The 21,321-nt window shown below is 38.6% G+C and overlaps 1 protein-coding gene across 8 annotated transcripts in view; it reads left to right on the plus strand.

The window, feature by feature from the left end:
- PIK3C2G (phosphatidylinositol-4-phosphate 3-kinase catalytic subunit type 2 gamma) overlaps positions 1 to 21,321 on the plus strand; it is a 504,349-nt gene that overhangs the window by 276,810 nt on the left and 206,218 nt on the right. For all 8 annotated transcript variants that reach the window (XM_044941205.2, XM_044941209.2, XM_044941210.2 and 5 more), the window contains 2 exons: positions 15,399 to 15,579; positions 19,854 to 19,961. In XM_044941205.2, the coding sequence (XP_044797140.2) occupies positions 15,399 to 15,579; positions 19,854 to 19,961 (289 nt within the window). The remainder of the gene's footprint in view (positions 1 to 15,398; positions 15,580 to 19,853; positions 19,962 to 21,321) is intronic.

Raw genomic sequence — 21,321 nt, forward strand, 5'->3', positions numbered from 1 at the left:
CAATGTACACCCAGGATTGACCTCCTTTAGGATGGACTGTTTGGATCTTCTTGCAGTCCAAGGGACTCTCAAGAGTCTTCTCCAACACCACAGTTCAAAAGCATCAATTCTTCGACGCTCAGCTTTCTTTATAGTCCAACTCTCACATCCATACATGACTACTGGAAAAACCATAGCCTTGACTAGATGGACCTTTGTTGGCAAAGTAATATCTCTGCTTTTTAATATGCTGTCTAGGTTGGTCATAACTTTCCTTCCAAGGAGTAAGCATCTTTTAATTTCATGGCTGCAGTCACCATCTGCAGTGATTTTGGAGCCCAGAAAAATAAAGTCAGCCACTGTTTCCACTCTTTCCCCATCTATTTGTCATGAAGTGATGGGACCGGATGCCGTGATCTTAGTTTTCTGAATGTTGAGCTTTAAGCCAATTTTTTCACTCTCCTCGTTCACTTTCATCAAGAGGCTCTTTAGTTCTTCTTCACTTTCTGCCATAAGGGTGGTGTCATCTGCATATCTGAGGTTATTGATATTTCTCCCAGCAATCTTGATTCCATCTTGTGCTTCCTCCAGCCCAGCATTTCTCAAGATGTACTCTGCATATAAGTTACATAAGCAGGGTGACAATGTATAGCCTTGATGTACTCCTTTTCCTATTTGGAGCCAGTCTGTTGTTCCATGTCCAGTTCTAACTGTTGCTTCCTGACCTGCATACAAGTTTCTCAAGAAGCAGGTCAGATGGTCTGGTATTCCGATCTCTTTCAGAATTTTCCACAGTTTATTGTGATCCACACAGTCAAAGGCTTTGGCATAGTCGATAAAGCAGAAATAGATGTTTACATTTATAATTTTTTTTCCTCTGAGATATAGGAGATTACAATTCTAAAATGGCATGGCTTATCTAATAGAAAAGTGCTTTGCAAGATATCTTCCCTACAGATTACCTGCCTCTTAGCTCAAGTACCTTTCCCAGTGATGCATTTTCAATATGAGCCTCCTCAGCTAAGTCTGTCTAATTAAGAACAGTAAGTCCCCTCCATTTGAACCTTCAAGTTGCAAACTTTCAAAGATGAGAATATGTGTTCTCATATCCAATCACATAAGTTAGTTCACATGTTCAGTGTACATTTTCATGTGCATGTATCTTGTACACATGGTTGTACTTTTGTGAACATTACTGTATAATACTGTATAGAGTCTCCTGGAGGAGGAAATGGCAACCCACTCCAGTATTCTTGCCTGGAGATTCCCATGGACAGAGGAACCCGGCAGGCTACAGCTTATGGGGTCTTAAAGAGTCGGGCACTACTGAAGTGACAGCACTAGCACGTTGACTGGCTGCTGTCACAGTTAGAAACTTTCTACTCCAATAAAATTAAATTTAAAAAAGAACTTAAAGTCTAGTGGGAGAGATAAAAAAATAAGCAATTAAAACACCATAAAAAAAAAAACAGGTAGTGTTACAAAAATAATGGATATGGGAAAATACTTCATCTTTACAGAGAGAAGACTGAACATATGCCCAAGATTGGAAAAAAAATTAAGAAAGATTTTTTTTAGAAAAGATGCCAATTAAGTTAAACATTAAAGGACAAACAGATATTGGCATATTGAAATATCATTTCAGACACGGGTTGGTGCAATGCAAAAGCATTCTAACCTGTGAAAACAGAAGATTCAACTTATTATAAGTAGCACTTTGTGTTTGGGAATGGAAAAACATGAATGCAAATCAGAGACAAGCCTTTAAGATGTGGAGGAGCTAAACCATCAAGTGCCCTGTCTGTTCATACTAAGGATTTTATATTTTATCCTGAGGCTATATGGGTTTTAATCACAGGACTTTTAGAACAGGACTTATTAGATTAAGTAAAGAGAACTAATTTGAGGTAGAAAAGAAGTAAAAATGCAGGTGGTGCGAAAATCAAGTACCAGTAGATTAAGGTAATGAAGACCTCAATTAAATGCTGTCAGTCCAAGCAGAGAGAAGGAATTAGATTTGAGAGCTATTTAAATGGTAAACATAATGACACATGGTAACAGATTTGATGTTGGGATGAGGGTGAGAGAAGAATCATGTCTCATTTTTAGTTCAGGTGATGGATGGCTTGGCCATTTTCTTCATGGTGAAGTAATTCAGGTAAAGAAGTAGGCATTGGGAGGAATAATGATGAAATTAGTCATGTAATGGTTAAGACAGTAAAAAAATCTGCCTTCATTACAGGAGACCCGCATTTGATCCCTGGGTTGGGAAGATCCCCTGTAGGAGGGTATGGCAACCCACTCTAGTATTCTTGCCTGGAGAATTCTATGGACAGAGGATCCTTGTGGGCTGAAGTTCAGGGGGTTGCAAAGAGTCAGACACAACTGAGTGACTATCACTTCTTGATTTCTTCACCCTCAGGTTAAGAGGCCTTAAGAAAATTTGAGAATCATATCTTGTAGACTGATGAACATGCAGGTCTGAATTGGAAAAATGACTTCTAGATTGGAAACTGTCTTACAGTCTGCTAGGGCTGCCAAATCAGAGTACCTGAGACTAGGTGGATAGAACATTAAAAATTAAGTTTCTCCCAGTTTTGGAGGCTGGAAGTCCAAGATCAAAGTACTTAAGCATTGGTTACTGGTAAGAGCTAAAAACAGACTTTCTGGCTTCCAGACAGCCCACCTTTTCATTGGGTCCTCACATGGCCATTTTTCTGTGTGAACACTTATCTGGCATCTCTTCCTCTTCTTATACAAACCCTAGTCCTACACACTCTTACGACCCCATTTAATCTTGGTTACTTCCTTAAAGGCCTGTCTCTGAAGACAGTGACATTGGGAGTTAGGGCTTCCACATAAGAATTCAGGGAACACAATTCAGTCCGTAACAGACACATAGATCTGATGACAGGACACTCATTATTATCATTTTAGAGATGGGAAGACTAAGGTTGGAACCTCTAAGTTACTTGTGCATACAGAGAGCATGAGAGATGGAAAAGGTTTAGTACTCTTCCCACAATCATACAGCATGGTGGACAGGACAGTTACCCCTGCCTGGCAAGTACAACCTGAACCACAGCAACAAAACAACAACAACATCACCTAAATCAACAGAAAATTAACCAGGTAGGTTGGATACCTCCTGGAACACCTCTAAGGCTTTATTGAATTTCCAAAAGGAACAGGATTAAACTGCTTGCCGACTTCAGGGAACACGATCTTTCATGATGCTGAGCAAGAATGTCCCAGAAATTTTCTCAGGACATCAAACACAGCTCCAAATCTTATAGATAGCCTCCCAGGGAACCTTTAATACCCTCACAGAATAAACCACGCTATTTGTGCCTCTGAAGGATGAAGGGTGAAGCAACCACCCCAGCTGTGACTTGAAACTGGGGTTCTGATGCGTTTGGGTTCTGGGGAAGCAGGGTATTTCAAAGCCAGCTTTGCCTTTAGCCTTGTAAACCAGCCCCTCCGGCTGTGTTCAAACACATGACTTGCTCACTGCACAGTGTAATGATTATCCAACTTTCACCAGAGGGCTATGCAAGAACAAAAGGCTGAGTAGTAAAGAGGATTTTTATTATTAGGTTGCTGTTCTTATGAAACATTCATATAGCAGAGGAATTGCTTTGCCGTTAAAAATTTTTTGTGAAGGAAGCTTTATGAAAAAGGTGCTTACATGGCCTTTAAAGTAACTATATATGTATTCAGAAAAAAAAATACATATATATGTATATAGAAAAAGAAAACAAAAAGGCTGAGTTTAGAAACTCAGCTCAGAACCATATTTTAAAATATAAGTAAGGGAAAATGTAGACATCTATTGGACTAGTTTAAAACTCCACAGGCATGGATTTGAACACTAATTATATGTCAAGTAGAATTTATTTTATTTTAGCACATGTGCTGTTGGTAATGACTCCCCATTTCTCTTCTGCCACAGCTTGGCATTTATTTGGAACCACAGACCCAGTTAAGGTGGGTAGTTCAAGGCACACGGGTTGTGTCCACACAATTCATCAAGATTTTATAGGTTCCCAAGTGCAATGAGTGTTATTTTCAATTCAGCATCTTTTCCCTCCACTCTCCTAGCTAGCCTCACCCAGCACCACCACTTGTATAAATAAACCATGAAAATCCAAATCCTTTAAAATTGTGGTGCTGGTCTTGCTTTCTCAAGTGAGGAAGGACAGAGCATAGGTGAGTGTATTACTTGCATTATCAAAGTAGATCCACATATCCTATTCTTTTTACTGACTAGGTAGGGAAGAGAAAAATATTCTTGCTTGTAAGTATTTCACGTGAAAATATGTTTAGGTTAACAAGCTCTTCTTTAAAAGTTCAAAAATGTTATTAATAGAAGCAGAAAGGAAAATATTATTAACATCATTTGGCGGTTTTTGCCAGGGAGCTTACACAGAGCAGGACAAAATTAAATGAGGAACTTTGGAAAGAAAGAAGTCAACCTGGAGAGCATGACACTTCTGAGGGTTACAAAACAGTAAGTAAAAGATGTTAAAGAAAAACATGATTAGAAAGTGGCAAGAAGAGAATTCTTCGATTGTGTACTCTGTTCCTGTGCTCAGTCGTGTCTGACTCTCTGCAATCCCATAGACTGTAGCTCACCAGGCTCCTCTCTCCATGGGATTTTTCTTCAGGCAAGAATACTGGAGTGGGTTGGCATTTCCTCCTCCAGGGAATCTTCCCAACCTGGGGATCAAACATGAACCTACTGTGCTTCCTGCATTGCATGTGGATTCTTTACCTGCTGAGCCATCGTTATTAGTCTCAGAGTAAATCATCAGCTGTACCTGTGTTAGGGCATCACAAGGTGGTACCAGGTGATGATGAAGAGCAAGGGCTCTGGAGTCTGATACACTTGAATTTGAATCCCTGGTCTACAGATCGGGTGACTTTGGGCATTGTGACCCAATTATCCAATAACTTTGGGTAAGTTATTGGATCTTTGTAAACTGTAATATCCTCTGTAAAATGGAGGGAATCACGTTACTTGGAGCGCTTGCGAGAATTACCTAACAGAGCTACTGGAAATACTTAGGAAATGCCTGGTGTAGATGTTGGGTAAGTTCATTAAGTATTAAAGTCATGGAGCCCTAGAGCTGGAAGGTATCTTAACAGAACCTCACAAACTCCAACATTTTACAGAATAGGAAAGTGAAGAGCTAAAGCATTAAGTTTCTTGCCAGAGGTGATGCAAGCATAAAATCATCTTCCAATTGTGTTTTAATGGTTTTTAGGACACTGTGTTAATCAGTTCAAGCTGCAGTTATAAAGGAGAAGGCAATGGTAACCTACTCCAGTACTCTTGCCTGGTGAATCCCATGGACAGAGGAGCCTGGTAGGCTGCAGCCCATGGGATTGCTAAGAGTCTGACATGAGTGAGCGACTTCACTTTCACTTTTCACTTTCATGAATTGGAGAAGGAAACAGCAACCCACTCCAGTATTCTTGCCTGGAGGATCTCAGGGACAGGGGAGCCTGATGGGCTGCCGTCTATGGGGTCACACAGAGCCGGACACGACTGAAGCGACTTAGCAGCAGTAGCAGCAGTTAAAAAATAACACAGACTGTGTGCCTTAAACAACATGAATTTATTTCTCATAGTCTGGAGGCTGGGAAGTCCAAGATTGAGTTGCTAGCCAATTTCAGTCCCGCATAAGTGTCCTCTTCCTGGCTCTTGGATGGACACCGGATGCCTTCTCAGTGTCCTCAATTGGCAGAGCTCCAGTCTCCTCTTCTTATAAAGGCAGTAATATAAGTATATTACTCCACTCTCATGACCTTACCTAAGCTTAATCACCTCCCAAATGTCCCACCTCCAGTATCATCCCATTTAGAGTTAGAGCTTAAATATACAAATTTTGGAGAGACACAAACATCTGGTCCATAACAGACACAAACTATGGTGCTGTGGAAAGAGCCTATTAAGAACGCAGTGTGCTCGTCATAAGGATCTTAGGCAAGTCCCTTAATCTTCCTGTTTCCTCACCTAATAAATGTGATGGGTGGGAGGGCTTATCTCAAAGTACAGTTCAGCTCTACACTAATGTGATATTATTCTCTAAAAATATGAGTGTAATTTGAAGAGAGAGATGCCATGTTTGGAGTAAGAAAAACAAGGAGTAATTGGGACCCCAGGACACAACAGGGGAGAGCAGGGCTAGGTAGTTTCTGGCAAAGGAAGAGCAGCAGAAGCAGTACGAATCTTGGGGTCAGGGACAGGAGAAAACCAGAATGAGAAGAAAGGGAAATGTAATACAGAAGGGCCTCATCGAAGGCTAGCTAGTATTCTAAAGTGTGCTCAGGGCCAAAATTCTGCCTGTTTTGTTTTAGGATTAATAAGCACATATGGAGTATAACAGTGGGGACTGAGAGAGGTCACTGATAGCCATTCACAGCTTGGTGCTCAATTAAGGAAAGTGATTTGAATGAAATAACACTGAAGCATAAAGTGTGCTGGAATGAGAGGAGGATGACAGTTTCTGCTCTCTGACATCACATCATTCAGTGTGTTAGACATGTGAACATAGGAATATCTGTGAGTGCATTGGAAAGAGTTTTATTTATTTACCTTAATCTCTCCAGTTGGGCTTTCCAAGTGGCTCAGTGGTAAAGAATCTACTTGCCAAGCAGGAGACATGGGCTCCATCCCTAGGTTGGGAAGATGCCCTGGAGAAGGAAATAGCAACCCCCTCCAGTATTCTTGCATGGGAAGTCCCATGAGAGAGGAACCTGGCGGGCTAGAAGCCTTGGGGTCACAAAGAATCAGACACAACTTAGCTACTAAACAGCAGCAATAACATCTCCCAAGTTGACCATGTCCCTCAGCAAGATGAGAGGAAAGGGCTCTGATTTCTAATTATAGATTCAAGAATCTCCTCATGGGAACTTACCTGCTCAGCATAGTTGTTGTTGTTGTTGTTGTTTTCTTTCCTTCATAGCTTCCAGATGATCCTAAGAGAGCAACAGTGTTGTATAAGCGTCATCCTAATTACAAGTATGTATATAAACTGGGTACCCTTTATAGCTAACTTTTGCTCAGAAAAATACCATTTGAGCTTACAATTAACTATGCAACTGGTCATAATTGTTAAAAGATTTTGATATGATGATTAAATATCAATTATAGTAGTAAATATACACCTATATGTACACATATATGAAGTATTAATATCCTATTTCTTGAAACAACTTTGATTTCTTGAATACAATTCTGGGCTTCACGACAGTCATCCACAAAGGAACCCAACATCAGCAGTGCTCTAAAAGAGCAGTCAATGGTTGAAAGCGATGAAGAAAGGCAAAGAGAGAAATCCCAATCAACTCTCTGAAAATTAAGAGATAAGACTCCCCAGTTTTTACTCTGCATTTTGAGACTTTTTCTCTCATGCAGTGCAGTCAGTGGATTTCCTGAAGTTCTCCACTGACTCAAAGATGTTTAATTGTCTTGCCTAGTTTTCTTTAAACTGGCTGAGCCTGGTATTGGTAGGTCTCCAATAAAACTTTTTATTATTTTGAAAATACTACTCTCCTCTTTAAAATTTCCTAATTAAAGCCAGGGTAGATTCCACAGTTTCCTAGGTCACTTTTAGTTAGAAGAAGAAGAAAAAAAAAACCTCTTCACCAGTTTTGTCCAATTTAAAACTTAATTTTCTTCTCCAATTTAGTATACACTTCCTCCTCATTCTCTACCACCCCCAAGTTTTAGCCTGGAGGACTTGTGGTGGGTGGAGAATATTACCTGCTGTTTCACTCCTCTTCTCTCTGTCTTCTAGTTCTTGCTTTTCTTGATTTGGAGTGGGGGGAAAAGAGAAAGAGTGACCCTCACATTCATTGAGGCAAGAAAGTACAGTTTCTGTCTGTGATCTCTGATTCTCCATCAAGGCCCACTGTGGATTCAGTGTCAAAGCTGGCACCCTCATGTGAGTGAGTTCCAGCCTTGCAGGATTTCCCATTAGGAGATTTTCCTTTGGCTGAGCCTTTGGTGGCTCAAATGGTAAAGAATCTGCCTGCAATGTGGGAGACTCAGTTTCAAACCCTGGATGGGCAAGATCCCCTGGAGAATTCCATGGACAGAGGAGCCTGGTAGGCTGTAGTCCATGGGGTTGCAAAGAGCTGGACATGACTGAGGAACCAACACAAGGAGTGGGATCACATTTAATTACCTGCCTTGTGTTTATCTGAACCTTGAGAAACTCACACATGCTTGCTTTGCCAGTTAGGGTGCAGGAGTACAGGCTGCTCCTTTGCTATCCTGTTTTTCCATCCTAGCGTTGCGCTCTCTTCCCTATTGACATCCCCAGGGAAAATCAACAAACCCTCTTTTATCACAGACATTTAACCTGAAAATGAGGCAATAGTCTGCCATTCTTGCATGTATCTGAATAAATGACTATCCTTGAACTTCCCTCCTCACTAGACTTTGCAGGGATGAGTGAGAATAGCAGATCCACTCTATCCCTCACTAAGCTGATGACTCATGACTCTCAAACAGCCCCTTTCCTCGAACCCCACTTGAAAATATAAAGCCCAGTAGGGGAGATGGCGCTTGGTGTGTCATAGCCATTTTGGCCATCTCCCAATAAACCCTGTAGAGTTCTCTGACTTCCATCACTTCTTTGGCTATTGTTAAAGCATAGGATAACTGTTGTCTCTTTCCTTTAATCTTAGGTCTTGATCACCAACTCCAGAGCAATAAAGGAAGTTCCATTAAGCATGCTAATATAGATAGATGCTTTCTCCTCCAAAACCCTCCCAATTCAGCCATTGCATTCTTCCAGCTGTCGCCATTAGCAGAGCTCAGTTTCTCAAGCAGCTAGGTGTAATGCCTCCCTCGCTGCCCTCAACCATCAGACCCTTCATCTAGTAGTGTGTTAGGTGTGTCTAGTCCTGTAATATATATGTCAAAAGATTTTGTCATTGCCCTGTTGCACTCATTAGTGCATTTTTACTCAGAGAGAATCTCCTATTAGATATTCAGACACTTGGGCTGGACAAAACAGCAGATGGTACCTCGGCCTGTTCATATTCTAAATGAATCAAAAAGTATGTTAGTAGTAATAAAATAACAATAAAATTCTACTAATATAATAGAATATACATGTCCAAATGAACCATATCAAATCATTTTTTAAGTACTCTTGGGCTTTTTATGATCCGTAAAATCAAACCAGTCAATTCTAAAGGAAATCAGTCCTGAATATTCATTGATGACGATGCTGAAGCTGAAGCTCCAATACTTTGGCCACCTGATGTGAAGAACTGACTCATTACAAAAGATCCTGAGGCTGGGAAAGATTGAAGGCAGGAGGAGAAGGGGATGACAGAGGATGAGATGGCTGAATGGAATCACTGACTCAATGGACATGAGTTTGAGCAAGCTCTGGGAGTTGGTGATGGACAGGGAAGCCTGGCATTCTGCAGTCTATGGGTCACAAAGAATCAGACATGACTGCGAGACTGAACTGACTGAGTGATCCATAAAAGAAAAGTCATTTTTATAACTTTTATAATTTTTTAATCTAAAATTGTGTACTCAAATTGATCACCCATCTATTTCACCAGACTTGCCTCCTTTGTTTATTTTCATTAATTAGATTTACCCCCAGAGCATCCTCAGGGCTAATATTGGAGAGATTAAAAAATATATATGCTCCATATTCTAAAGGCAATAGAAACAAATGAAAACAAAAGCAAAGAAAAGGGAAAAAGAAAGTATAAAACTTGGCATATTCATTAGTTTTCACCATATCAACAAATAGCCCCACAGTTTCAGTGGCTTTTAGCAATAGATTTATTTCTCACTTATGTACCACACAGGCTTCAGACTTGCTATAGCTCTGCTAGGCTGCCCTGGACTTTACACAGCAGTGCTCAGCTCCACTCAGCATTGTCTTCTCATTCCAGCACTGAAGGAACACACCCATCCCTCACCCCCAACCCCCAGCAGGGACATGCTGTTCTCATGGCAGAAAGTACAAGACGGCAAACCAATCCATGATAGTACATTTAAAGCATCCACATGGACTTGAGCATACATTTTATCCAGTCATAGCCTACTGGCTTAAGCAAGTCACAAGGCCAATCCTGACATGGGGTGGAAAAGTAGATGTTGCCTTTGGGAAGACACTGGAAGTCACAGAGCAAAGAATGTAGCTGTGTAAGCTTCAGAGAAGAAAGCATGGCGTTGGGAAAAATAATCAAATCTACCACACAGTGTGACCACAGTGGAAAGATTATAAGTATGAACATATGGCATTCTGAACACACTGCTTTGGAGGTGGTAATAAATATTCGGTACATAAATTGCAAAATGGGGATAAAATTAAGTCAGTTCATATCTTAGGGGCTCTTCTCATATACTTAAGTGTTCCAGAAATGTATACAGTCTCCAGAGTATGTATTTCCTTATCTTCTGAATTTATTCCTTTTTAATAGTTTTATATTCTTGTTGTTTCAAAGTGGCTTATAGACAAATATATGCTGCAAAACAACTATTGATTAGAAATTACATTTCAGCAGACTTGGACCATGTAATGCTCCCTATGTGCAAAATTCAAAAGAAGTTCGGTGCTATATTTCTGAAAGGGTGAATCAATATTCTAGAAATGAGCTAGTCATAGGAAACAGTTATGTTTGCAAGACAATAAAATGTATCAGGTACCTCAGTTTAGGGAAATATTAAATAAATCTCTCAACCAATAAGAAGTAAAATAAAGTTATAAAGACTAAAGAGGTACATTGTTTTTTACTTTTTAACAAACTGTTGAAAACTTATAGTTAATAATTCCATATCAAATATTGGATTTCAGCCTTTATATGTCCCAGGGTTATAAATACACTTGAAGAGTCGCATTCTAAAATTCAACCGTGGTCACTAAGACATGGTCTAGGAGCACACCCCGACCCCCACCTAAAGTAAAAATCAATAGAGGCAATGGGAAGGGGAGGTCCTGGAGTGACCTGAAATCACTCATCTTCATTGTGTAGCTCAGTTTTCTTCCGAATGTTGTTTCCTCTCTTCCCTCACAGGAAATATACATGTGGGTGTGTATTTCATACATTCATTCATGTCTGATTCCTTGTGACCCCATGGACTGTAGCCTATCAGGCTCCTCTGTCCATGGAATTCTCCAAGCAGGAATACTGGAGTGTGTTGCCATGCCCTTTTCCAGGAGATCTTCCTGACCCAGGGATCAAACCTGAGTCTCCTGCATTGCAGGCGGATTCTTTACCATCTGATTAGGATATCATGCTACTGAGAACTAAAATTAAGACCTACACCGAAGAGAGTCGTGAGGCAAGGAGAGCTGGGTTGGTGTGATTAGCCTGTTCTGTTCTGCTGGTAGACTGATGAAATGAGAACTAGCTGTCCTTTTCCTGGACCTCCAGCAAGTCACTCACCATGTGATCAGAAGCATGATGTGCATGAAGAAATGGGGAAAATCTCCATTTCATGCTGCTGGGGTTTGTGTATATGAGTTCACCACTATCCCCTTAACTTAGGCAAATGCCTTATGACATCCCAGAACAAGTACGCTCTGTCACCTGGGTTATATCTGCTTCTCTTCTTGTTTTTCGCCTCTCATTCTCAACACTACCAAAACCTTTAATCAGCTGGATTTTATGCATGTATTCTCATTTTAATGTTGTCATTACTTACAGTCCATTAGACACACGTAAAAAATAATATCAAGTTGAACTACTCCTGTATCTCGCCGGCACTGGGATTAACAGGTCTCTGACATTTTGAGGTTTACCTCATAGTTTGTGGTCACATTGCCTGCATCTTAAGAGCCCAGTCTTTTTCAGCACCAAGTCTTATTCCTATTTCTCAATCCCTTGACCTGAACTTTAAAAAATTATTTTTTTTTTTTAATTTGGCATAAGCAATTCTGCTTTTCCCAGTGACCGTGTCTTGTGAAAAGAGTTTTTGTAATTCTCAGGGGAAAGTGACCAGTTGTTTTCCAGTCTTACAAACAGAAGCAGCAGGTAAAAAATACCACATGATGGGTTTGCCACTTCCTGCTTGTGAAGGTCATTGACACAGAATTATGTAACCCTCCACTCAAAATTGAATAGTCCAGCTTTCTCTGAATAGATTAAAATTAAAGTACATGTTAATTTCTCTCCTCAGTTAAAATGATTGTCCCTGACAACACAGGGATAGACTAATTGACCTCTCAGGATCATTATACAACACACTATCATTTCAGTTCTGCACTGTGTAAAAAACCTTACAAGTTGAGTAAAAACCCATAGAGCTTGAACCAGGAGATCATGTCATCATGGGAGAAATGAAAGTTTGAATGAGACATGTTTTATAAGGAAAATAATCACAATGAAACACACTGAGTTTTCTTCACTTAAAAAAATTTTAAAGCACAGTCACATAATCTCTCTACAAATCTCCCCTGTTTTATTTTTTAATTTATTTTTTAAGGATTTTTTTTTTTGATGGTGAACCATTTTTTAAGTCTTTATTGAATCTGTTACAATATTGCTTCTGCTTTATGTTTTTTAGTTTTTCGCCATGAGGCAAGTGGGATCTTAATTCCCCATCTAGTAATTGAACCCACATACCCTGCAGTGGAAAGCAGAGTCTTAACCACTGGGCTGCCAGGGAAGTCCCTGCTCTGTTTTATTTCGAACAATGAGTTAAACTGATTTTTTCCCCCTCTTTGAACCAGCACTTACGAGAGAAGCAAATAGACTTCTAATAGAATTCAGTTCAGTTCAGTCGCTCAGTCATGTCCAGCTCTTTGCAACCCCGGGGACTGCAGCATGCCAGGCTTCCCTGTCCATCACCAACTCCCAGAGCTTACTCAAACTTATGTCCGTCGAGTTGGTTAAGAGTATTTTGGATACAAGCAACACAATTTTAACAATTCCTATGACCATATTCCCATTCCTAAAATATATCTTTTCTTTAATTACTTTAGTAAAAAGCTAACTTCATCTGTGAAGAATAACCTTTCATCATGTATGTAATAGTCAGGTGGTAATACAGTTATATTTATGTTCTAAAAGTTTTGGTTTTTTTTTGTATAAACAATTTTTTTATTTTCTTTTAATTTTATTTTATTTTTAAACTTTACATAATTGTATTAATTTTGCCAAATATCAAAATGAATCCACCACAGGTATACATGTGTTCCCCATCCTGAACCCTCCTCCCTCTTCCCTCCCCATTCCATCCCTCTGGGTCATCCCAGTGCACCAGCCCCAAGCATCCAGTATCATGCATCGAACCTGGACTGGCAACTTGTTTCAAAAAGTTTTAAACAATAATATCTTTAAAAACAAGTAACTCAGTATTTAAAAGGTATGAGAGTGTTGGCAAGCATCGATATGGGATATAGAAATATTGTACCCATCACTTCTTTACCTTATTGAAAACTAAGTAGCCTATACAACTGTATATTACTGAGGTCCTCAAATTACTGTGAAAATCTCTGAGGTATACATGGGTACATGCTCAGTCACTTCAGTCATTTCCAACTCTTTGCAACCTCATGGACTATAGCCCACCAGGCTCCTCTGTCCATGGGATTCTTCAGGCAAGAATACTGGGGTGCCATGCCCTCCTGCAGGGAATCTTCCCCATACAAGGATAGAACCTGTGTCTTCCATGTCTCCTGAATTGAAGGTAGATTCTTTACCACTGAGCCACTGGGGAAGCCCCTCTGAAGTATACACTCTGCAGAAACTATCTTGAAGTTTTAAATGTGGATGCTTTCATTTGAGGCTTTCCAGTTCACATTCATACAACTCTCATTCTCCTGGACCCTTCAAAAAATGACATGATTCATTTATTATGTCTGAAATCTCAAAATCTCATTGAAGGAGTAGGTAGGAAACTTTTTCATTGTCTGTTATTCTCCTTACATTGAAAACATAAGTATCAATAGATTATATTTTCATCAATACATCTTTAGCCCCTTGAGGTTTTTTTTAATGCTTTTCAGAAACAAGAACTATTATTCCACTCGGTTTATGTTTCCTTTGCAAAAGTCAAAGAGGTGAGAGAAGATAATTTGGCTTGGTAAAAATGACAAGAGAGCAAGCCCTTTCCCAAAAAAAAAAAAAGAAAAGCAGATTCATTCAATTAATTTTTAAACTTAAATGTATAGGAACAAAGAACATACAACAAATGAAAATAATGTGTTTCTTAGACTCTGTAGCACAATACATAGTGGGCAGAGATGCAAAATTAGGAATGCAAAATGAAACTCATCTATATATATATATTAATATTTTGGCTCCTAGGAATTTATTCCTTTTTTTCAGCATTCCATTTTCATAACTTTCTTATAGTTCCTTGAATGATAATTTTTTTTTTCAAAAGAGAAGAAGACTAGAGACAAGTTAAGAATTAAAGAATCAATCAAAGAGATATAAAGGAATCAGTCCTTTTTCCTTCAGTGTTTTAGGGCATAATAAAAAGTAAAGTTGAAGCATATTGGAATTAGTTTCAAGGAAATAGAAATTGTCACATGGCAGAAAGAGTAATCCAGTAATTGTCACTGTTCCATTATCTAGCCAAGTGTCCTTCCCTCGTTTTGTTGTGCCTTCCGTGTTCATGACACAAGCAGACTGCCAGCGAGAGAAGTTGGCTTGGGGAGACTGCAAGATACAGCTGAACTAATGTTTGTTTTATGGCTAGTACATACTTGGAGCTAAGCCCTTTTGAATTAGAATCACATTAACTTTTTCTACATTCTGTATAATTCTATAGGTTCAGAGATATTACCTTTTTTTTTTTTTTTTTAACCTCAACCAGCTTAAGTAAGTAGCCTAAGTTACTTGTTACTTGGAAGTTGTAGGGCTGAGATTTGAATCAGAAATACCTGAAAGCAAAACGAAACAACAAAAAAACACCATGGTCATGCCTTTCTGGTATCTTCCTCCAGGTAATCAAGGGGAAGTGATGGAATAAAGAGCAATACATAGATATATGACAGTGTGGGGACATTATCTATTGAAGAAAAACAGAAAAACTTGGGGTTGATGGTTGAGTCGTCATTAAGTATAGTGACTATTAAATACAATTTAAAAAACTTTGTCTGTATTATAATAAGTCAAAAATAGGCTCTTAGGATAAGTTATTTGTCGTAGAACTTAAGAAGCCTGAAAGAAGAAAAAGTGCATCGTGAACTGAAATGAGGAATAGTGGGTCTCTTATTGATTTTTCACTCTTGGAATCTCATTAACTATCAGATGAAACTTGATGACTGGCAACAAATAAACAACATTTTCCCCATTCTAGGCTGTTAAAACTGCCCAAAGCCATCACACAGATAAGTCTGAAACGTGCTTATTGTTCCTGCTGGAGGTGTTTTAAAAAATCAGCTTTAGATATAAGAATTCTTTTTCTCCCTCTCCTTCAGGCTGCTAAAGGATGCACAGAATGAAGCTTATTTTAAAAGCTGGTATCAGAAGCTATTGGCTGCACTCCAATTCTGTGCAGGAAAAGCCTTGAGGGATGAGTTTTCCAAGGAGCAGAAACTTATCAAGATTCTGGGAGACATTGGGGAAAAAGTCAAGACTGCTAGTGACCCTCAAAGACAGGTTTGTTGGGACATCAGTGTTCATGTAATGAAGTTTTGTTTTCTTTTTCATTATGGTTCAATTAAGTTTAAAGTTCATAACACTGCAAGTACATTCCTTGACTGCCACTTAGTCATAAGACACTTCAATCAATTCTTTTGATTAAGTTTTTTTTTGTGTCAATTTACTATCCTAATGTTAATGATAATTTCTATCACCAGGACATGGTTTTTTAATTTAAATAGCCATGTTGCACAAACAGTACCTGACAAGAGACCAATTTCAAGGCAATTTGACTAAAATGACCAGATGAAGTAATTTCCTCAGAATGGAAGCACAATTCAGACTTACAGAAGTACACAAATGGGACTTTTTAAACACCCTTGTCCAAGGGACAACATTTTGGTCTAAATTTTTCCAACTCTGCACTAATCAAAGTTACATTTTTAAAGGCTTTTTTTTTTTTTTTTTTGCCACAGCAAATAAAATGAAATACATGAAACAAATGAATAGTGGTGTGGATATTAAGACTTTCACACTAACACCCATGGATGGCAGTCAAAATATTGTCCCTCTTTCATCACTGATTATAATAAAGGACCTGGCTGTTCTTTTTCTTGATCTAATGGAAGAACACTTGCTCTTTTTAATTGTCTGCATTACTAGTTCCCTTCATTAGTGATGTAAAGAATCTACCATTGAGCAGATTCTCTTAAGCTCACATTCTATATGTAGAGAGATAGTGAATTTCCATTCATTGGATTAAGAATGTCATTCAATAACAAGGACTTACTATGGTCTAGGAGTTAAGGATAGAAAGATGACTAAACCATGAATCTTGTCCTCAGGGAGCTCATGGTCTCTCTCCACCCACTATTTAAAATCAACAAGTTTTCAATACAATGATATGAAAATAGTAGGAGGCAAAGTGTCCCAGAACTCTTTCCAGCACAAGATTTTTCTTACTGGAAATCACTTTATTTGGTAGTAATGCCAGAAGCTATGCTACTTCACCTACATAGGAAAAAATGGAAAATAAAACACAGAAGCATGGAATTTATTTTTAAATGGGAGGCATATAATCTCTGGATGCAGAGAAGATAACATACATGCAACATAACATGCAAGAGAACATAACATGATAAGCAATGCAAAAAACATTTCTATGACTTCTCCATGTTATTGCAAACTCATTAGTTATTGTCTAATGGTAAACAAAAAGTTGAGCACAAGTAAAATAAATTTGGTTTAAAATGTACAAACTTTGTGTATAGGTTTGGTCTTTATTTCTTATATTTCAAAACCCCTCGTGTATTGAAGATGCATACTACAGTCAGTACAGTGCCTTTTTTGACCAATTGCATCAAGTTCCGAAGTGATACTGACATCATCCTCTCACATAAATGCATTTCTCTCACCTTGAGTGGCTGCTCCTGTGAGAACACCTCTTCACATGAAAACAGGAAGAGAAAAAAGAAGGAGATGGGAGAAGAATTTATAATTTCTCACAAGTTACTATAAGCTTTTTTTTTTTTCATTTTTTTTTAAAGCCCAATTAACAGGACTGGAAAAGGTCAGTTTTCATTCCAATCCCAAAGAAAGGCAATGCCAAAGAATGCTCAAACTACCACACAATTGCACTCATCTCACACGCTAGTAAAGTAATGCTCAAAATTCTCCAAGCTAGGCTTCAGCAATACGTGAACCGTGAACTTCCAGGTGTTCAAGCTGGTTTTAGAAAAGGCAGAGGAACCAGAGATCAAATTGCCAACATCCACTGGATCATCAAAAAAGCAAGAGAGTTCCAGAAAAACATCTATTTCTGCTTTATTGACTATGCCAAAGCCTTTGACTGTGTGGATCACAATAAACTGTGGAAAATTCTGAAAGAGATGGGAATACCAGACCACCTGACCTGCCTCTTGAGAAACCTATATGCAGGTCAGGAAGCAACAGTTAGAACTGGACATGGAACAACAGACTGGTTCCAAATAGGAAAAGGAGTACATCAAGGCTGTATATTGTCACCCTGATTATTTAACTTATATGCAGAGTACATCATGAGAAACACTGGGCTGGAAGAAGCACAAGCTGGAATCAAGATTGCCAGGAGAAATATCAATAACCTCAGATATGCAGATGACACCACCCTTATGGCAGAAAGTGAAGAGGAACTAAAAAGCCCCTTGATGAAAGTGAAAGAGGAGAGTGAAAAAGTTGGCTTAAAACTCAACATTCAGAAAACTCAGATCATGTCATCTGGTTCCATCATTTCATGGCAAATAGATGGAGAAACAATGGAAACAGTGACAGACTTTATTTTTGGGGGCTCCAAAATCACTGCAGATGGTGATTGTAGCCATGGTACGGGGAGGGAGGTGAGAGGGGGGTTCAGGATGGGGAACATGTGTATACCTGTGGTGGATTCATGTTGATGTATGGCAAAACCAATACAATATTGTAAAGCTAAAAAAAAAAAAGAAAGAAAAAGATAATAAACAGTGATGTGTTTATGAAAAAAACAACAAAAAAAAGACAAACAAAAAAAGACACTTACTCCTTGGAAGGAAACGTATGACTAACCTAGATAGCATATTAAAAAGCAGAGACATTACTTTTCCAACAAAGGTCCATCTAGTTGAGCCTATGGTTTTTCCAGTGGTCATGTATGGATGTGAGAGTTGGACTGTGAAGAAAGCTGAGCACCAAAGAATTGATGCTTTTGAACTGTGGTGTTGGAGAAGACTCTTGAGAGTCCCTTGGGCTGCAAAGAGGTCCAAAGGGTCTATCCTAAAGGAGATCAGTCCTGGGTGTTCCATTGGAAGGACTGATGCTAAAGCTGAAACTCCAGTACTTCGGCCACCTCATGCAAAGAGTTGACTCATTGGAAAAAACATTGGACATGAGTTTGAGTGAACTCCAGGAGTTGGTGATGGACAGGGAGGCCTGGTGTGCTGTGATTCATGGGGTCGCAAAGAATTGGACATGACTGAGTGACTGAACTGAACTAAACTGATATCCAGTGAAGAAATTTTAGTTAAAGAGAGCAGAGGTTCCCCTCTGTGATGCTCTTCAGGCAAATCCAGGTATAGAAAAGACAAAGAGGACAGACGAAAAGAATCCCACTGTGGAACTTTGCCCCATTTCTCCTCCTTGTTTTTCTGGATTCTGGAAGCAGTCGATTCTGTCATTTGACCAAGAGCCAGGAGTCAGAGCTGAGAAACTCTTGAGAGTTGGTCAAGCATCATTAATCTGATATCCTCATTTGTAGAAATGTACTTAAAAGAGTTTTCAAAGTAGGCCAAAAGTTTTTTTGTTTTTGTTTTTTTTTTAATTATCATTGCTTTTCTCTCTTTTTGACAGGGAATACACAATTCTTTTTTTTTTTTAACTGGAGTATAGTTGGTTTACAATGTTATGTTAGTTTTTTCTGTACAGCAAAGTGAATCAATTACATGTATGCATGTGTCCCCCTTTTTTTGGAGTTCCTTCCCATATAGGTCACCACAGAGCACTGAGTAGAGTTCCCTGTGCTGTACAGTAGGTTCTCGTTGGTTTTCTGTTTTATACATAATAGTGTATATATGTCAGTCCCAATTTCCCAATTCATCCCATCCTCTCAGTTCCCCCTTGATATCTGTAAGTTTGTTCTCTTCCTCTCAGGGGATACACAATGCTAAAGGTGTTGTTTGGTCTCTGACCTTCCACGTGTGCAGAGGACTGTTGAAGGGAGTAAGTCAAGTATCAGAAATACACTCACTGGCATTTAGTAAACTGTTTGTTCATATATGTTACCATTTCTGACATTTATCAATTGTCCGTAATTATCTTTTTTGTCATTATTGCACCTACTCTATGTAAATTTTTTTCTAAAATGTAGTATTATTATCAAGTGTAAATCTTAAGAGTTACAAACTAAGATTTCAGGGAATTACAATAAATGGATCATGTTAATAATTCCTTAAAGCAGGGGTTGCAAGTTGCTGGGTCACAGGTCAAGCCCCATGCATCATGTCTTGTTTGAACAGAACAGTACTTTGTTTTGCTTTTGTTTTTAATTTAAAGTGCTTCAGAAAGGGCATTCAATCTTTATGCCCTCATTTTTCCTAGGACTCCCTCTTGTTTTAGCCTGTTGCCTCCTCATATGCAGCTACATCACCCACCGACCCAAAGCATCCAAGTGTGTAACCCCTAAATTAACGAGTTTATATAATCAATAGAAGAAACGTATAACTTGAAGGGAAAGTCAAATTCTTTACAGTTTCAAAAATGCTTTTTCTAATGATTTTTCACAGGAGGTCCTGAAGAAGGAACTTGGCAGACTAGAAGAATTCTTTTGGTGTACAAAGACCTGTCACCTCCCTCTGAACCCTGCCCTATGCGTACAAGGGATTGATGGTGATGTAAGTCGATGTATTCAGTAGATAAGTTGAGTATTTTTATTTTGTGTTGTTTAGGTTTTGAAATGGCAAAAACAATTTGTGAATTGTTATTATAATTATTTAAGAAAAATTAATTGAATCTCATCCAAACTGCATGATCTATTTGATGCACTGTGACCAGTTGGGATCACATTAACTGCATCAGCTGTTTCATTGGTTTATTAATAGAAGCAGACTTTCAGTTTAGTGAAAAAAATAAAGATACTCCTTACTTAAATTGATTTCTTGACTTAATCAAAACTGGTTGGTTTGGTGACCCCATGCAGGCTGGTTTAATTTCATGCTTATTTAGATTATGTGTGCACCCTTGCCTAGGACACGAGTATATCATTAGCTATAACATCTCAGTTTTGATTCAATTTAAAATTCATTGATATTCATGAGTCATGATGCTATGTGATATATTTTGTGATTTTACTCATGCCCAGAAAGCCCTTCTTAGCATCACTGAACTCACAAACTCCTTCTCTGCCAAGTCTCTATCAGTCACACTTGTCTGACTTAGAATCATTCTTTCTCCATGAGTTTTATTATTTTCTTTCTCCAAAATCCAAGACTAGAAGACTCTATTAAAAATGATTGATAAGTGACATTTAGAAGTGAAGAGATTAAACTTTCATACATACACAGTAAATGTTACATAACTGAAGTCTTAATAAGTCAAGGAAACAAATTTAATAATTAAGGGGAAAATTAGACCATTAGTATGAATAGAAGAGGGCTTCCCAGGTAGCACAGTGGTGAAGAATCTGCCGGCCAAGCAGGATACGCAAGAGACTCAGGTTTGATCCTTGAGTCAGGAAGATCCCCTGGAGAAGGAAATGGCATCCTACTCCAGTATTCTTGCCTGGGAAATCCCATGGACAGAGGAACCTGAAGAGCTACAGTCCATCCATGGGGTTGCAAAGAATTGGACACGACCGAGCATGCACACACCCGCACAATGCATGAATAGAAAACATTTTGCTAAAAACTTAATGCTGTCACCTTGACAATTTTTCTGCTACAAAGACACCCTACAAACTTTCCTAATATACTTCATAGATGTATTTTGAACAAAAACAAAACAAGGCATCAATTCCATAACCTGAGATGTCTATCAAATCAAAGCTAAAATCCAAATCATCACTGATTTTTTTAAAAATGTGTAACATTTTTACTATGAGTAGTATACACTGATTGATGCCAAAGATACATGGAAACTCGATATTTCAAAGACAGTGTATCTTTTTTTCTTTGGTTATAAGTATTAATATATTTTTCTAGCACTACAATCAAAAAACAGTTGGATCCAGTTAACAGTTTTTGAAATGAAAAGGAA

Source organism: Bubalus bubalis, chromosome 4 (assembly GCF_019923935.1).
Source record: "Bubalus bubalis isolate 160015118507 breed Murrah chromosome 4, NDDB_SH_1, whole genome shotgun sequence".
In the NCBI taxonomy this organism is placed as follows: Eukaryota; Metazoa; Chordata; class Mammalia; order Artiodactyla; family Bovidae; genus Bubalus; species Bubalus bubalis.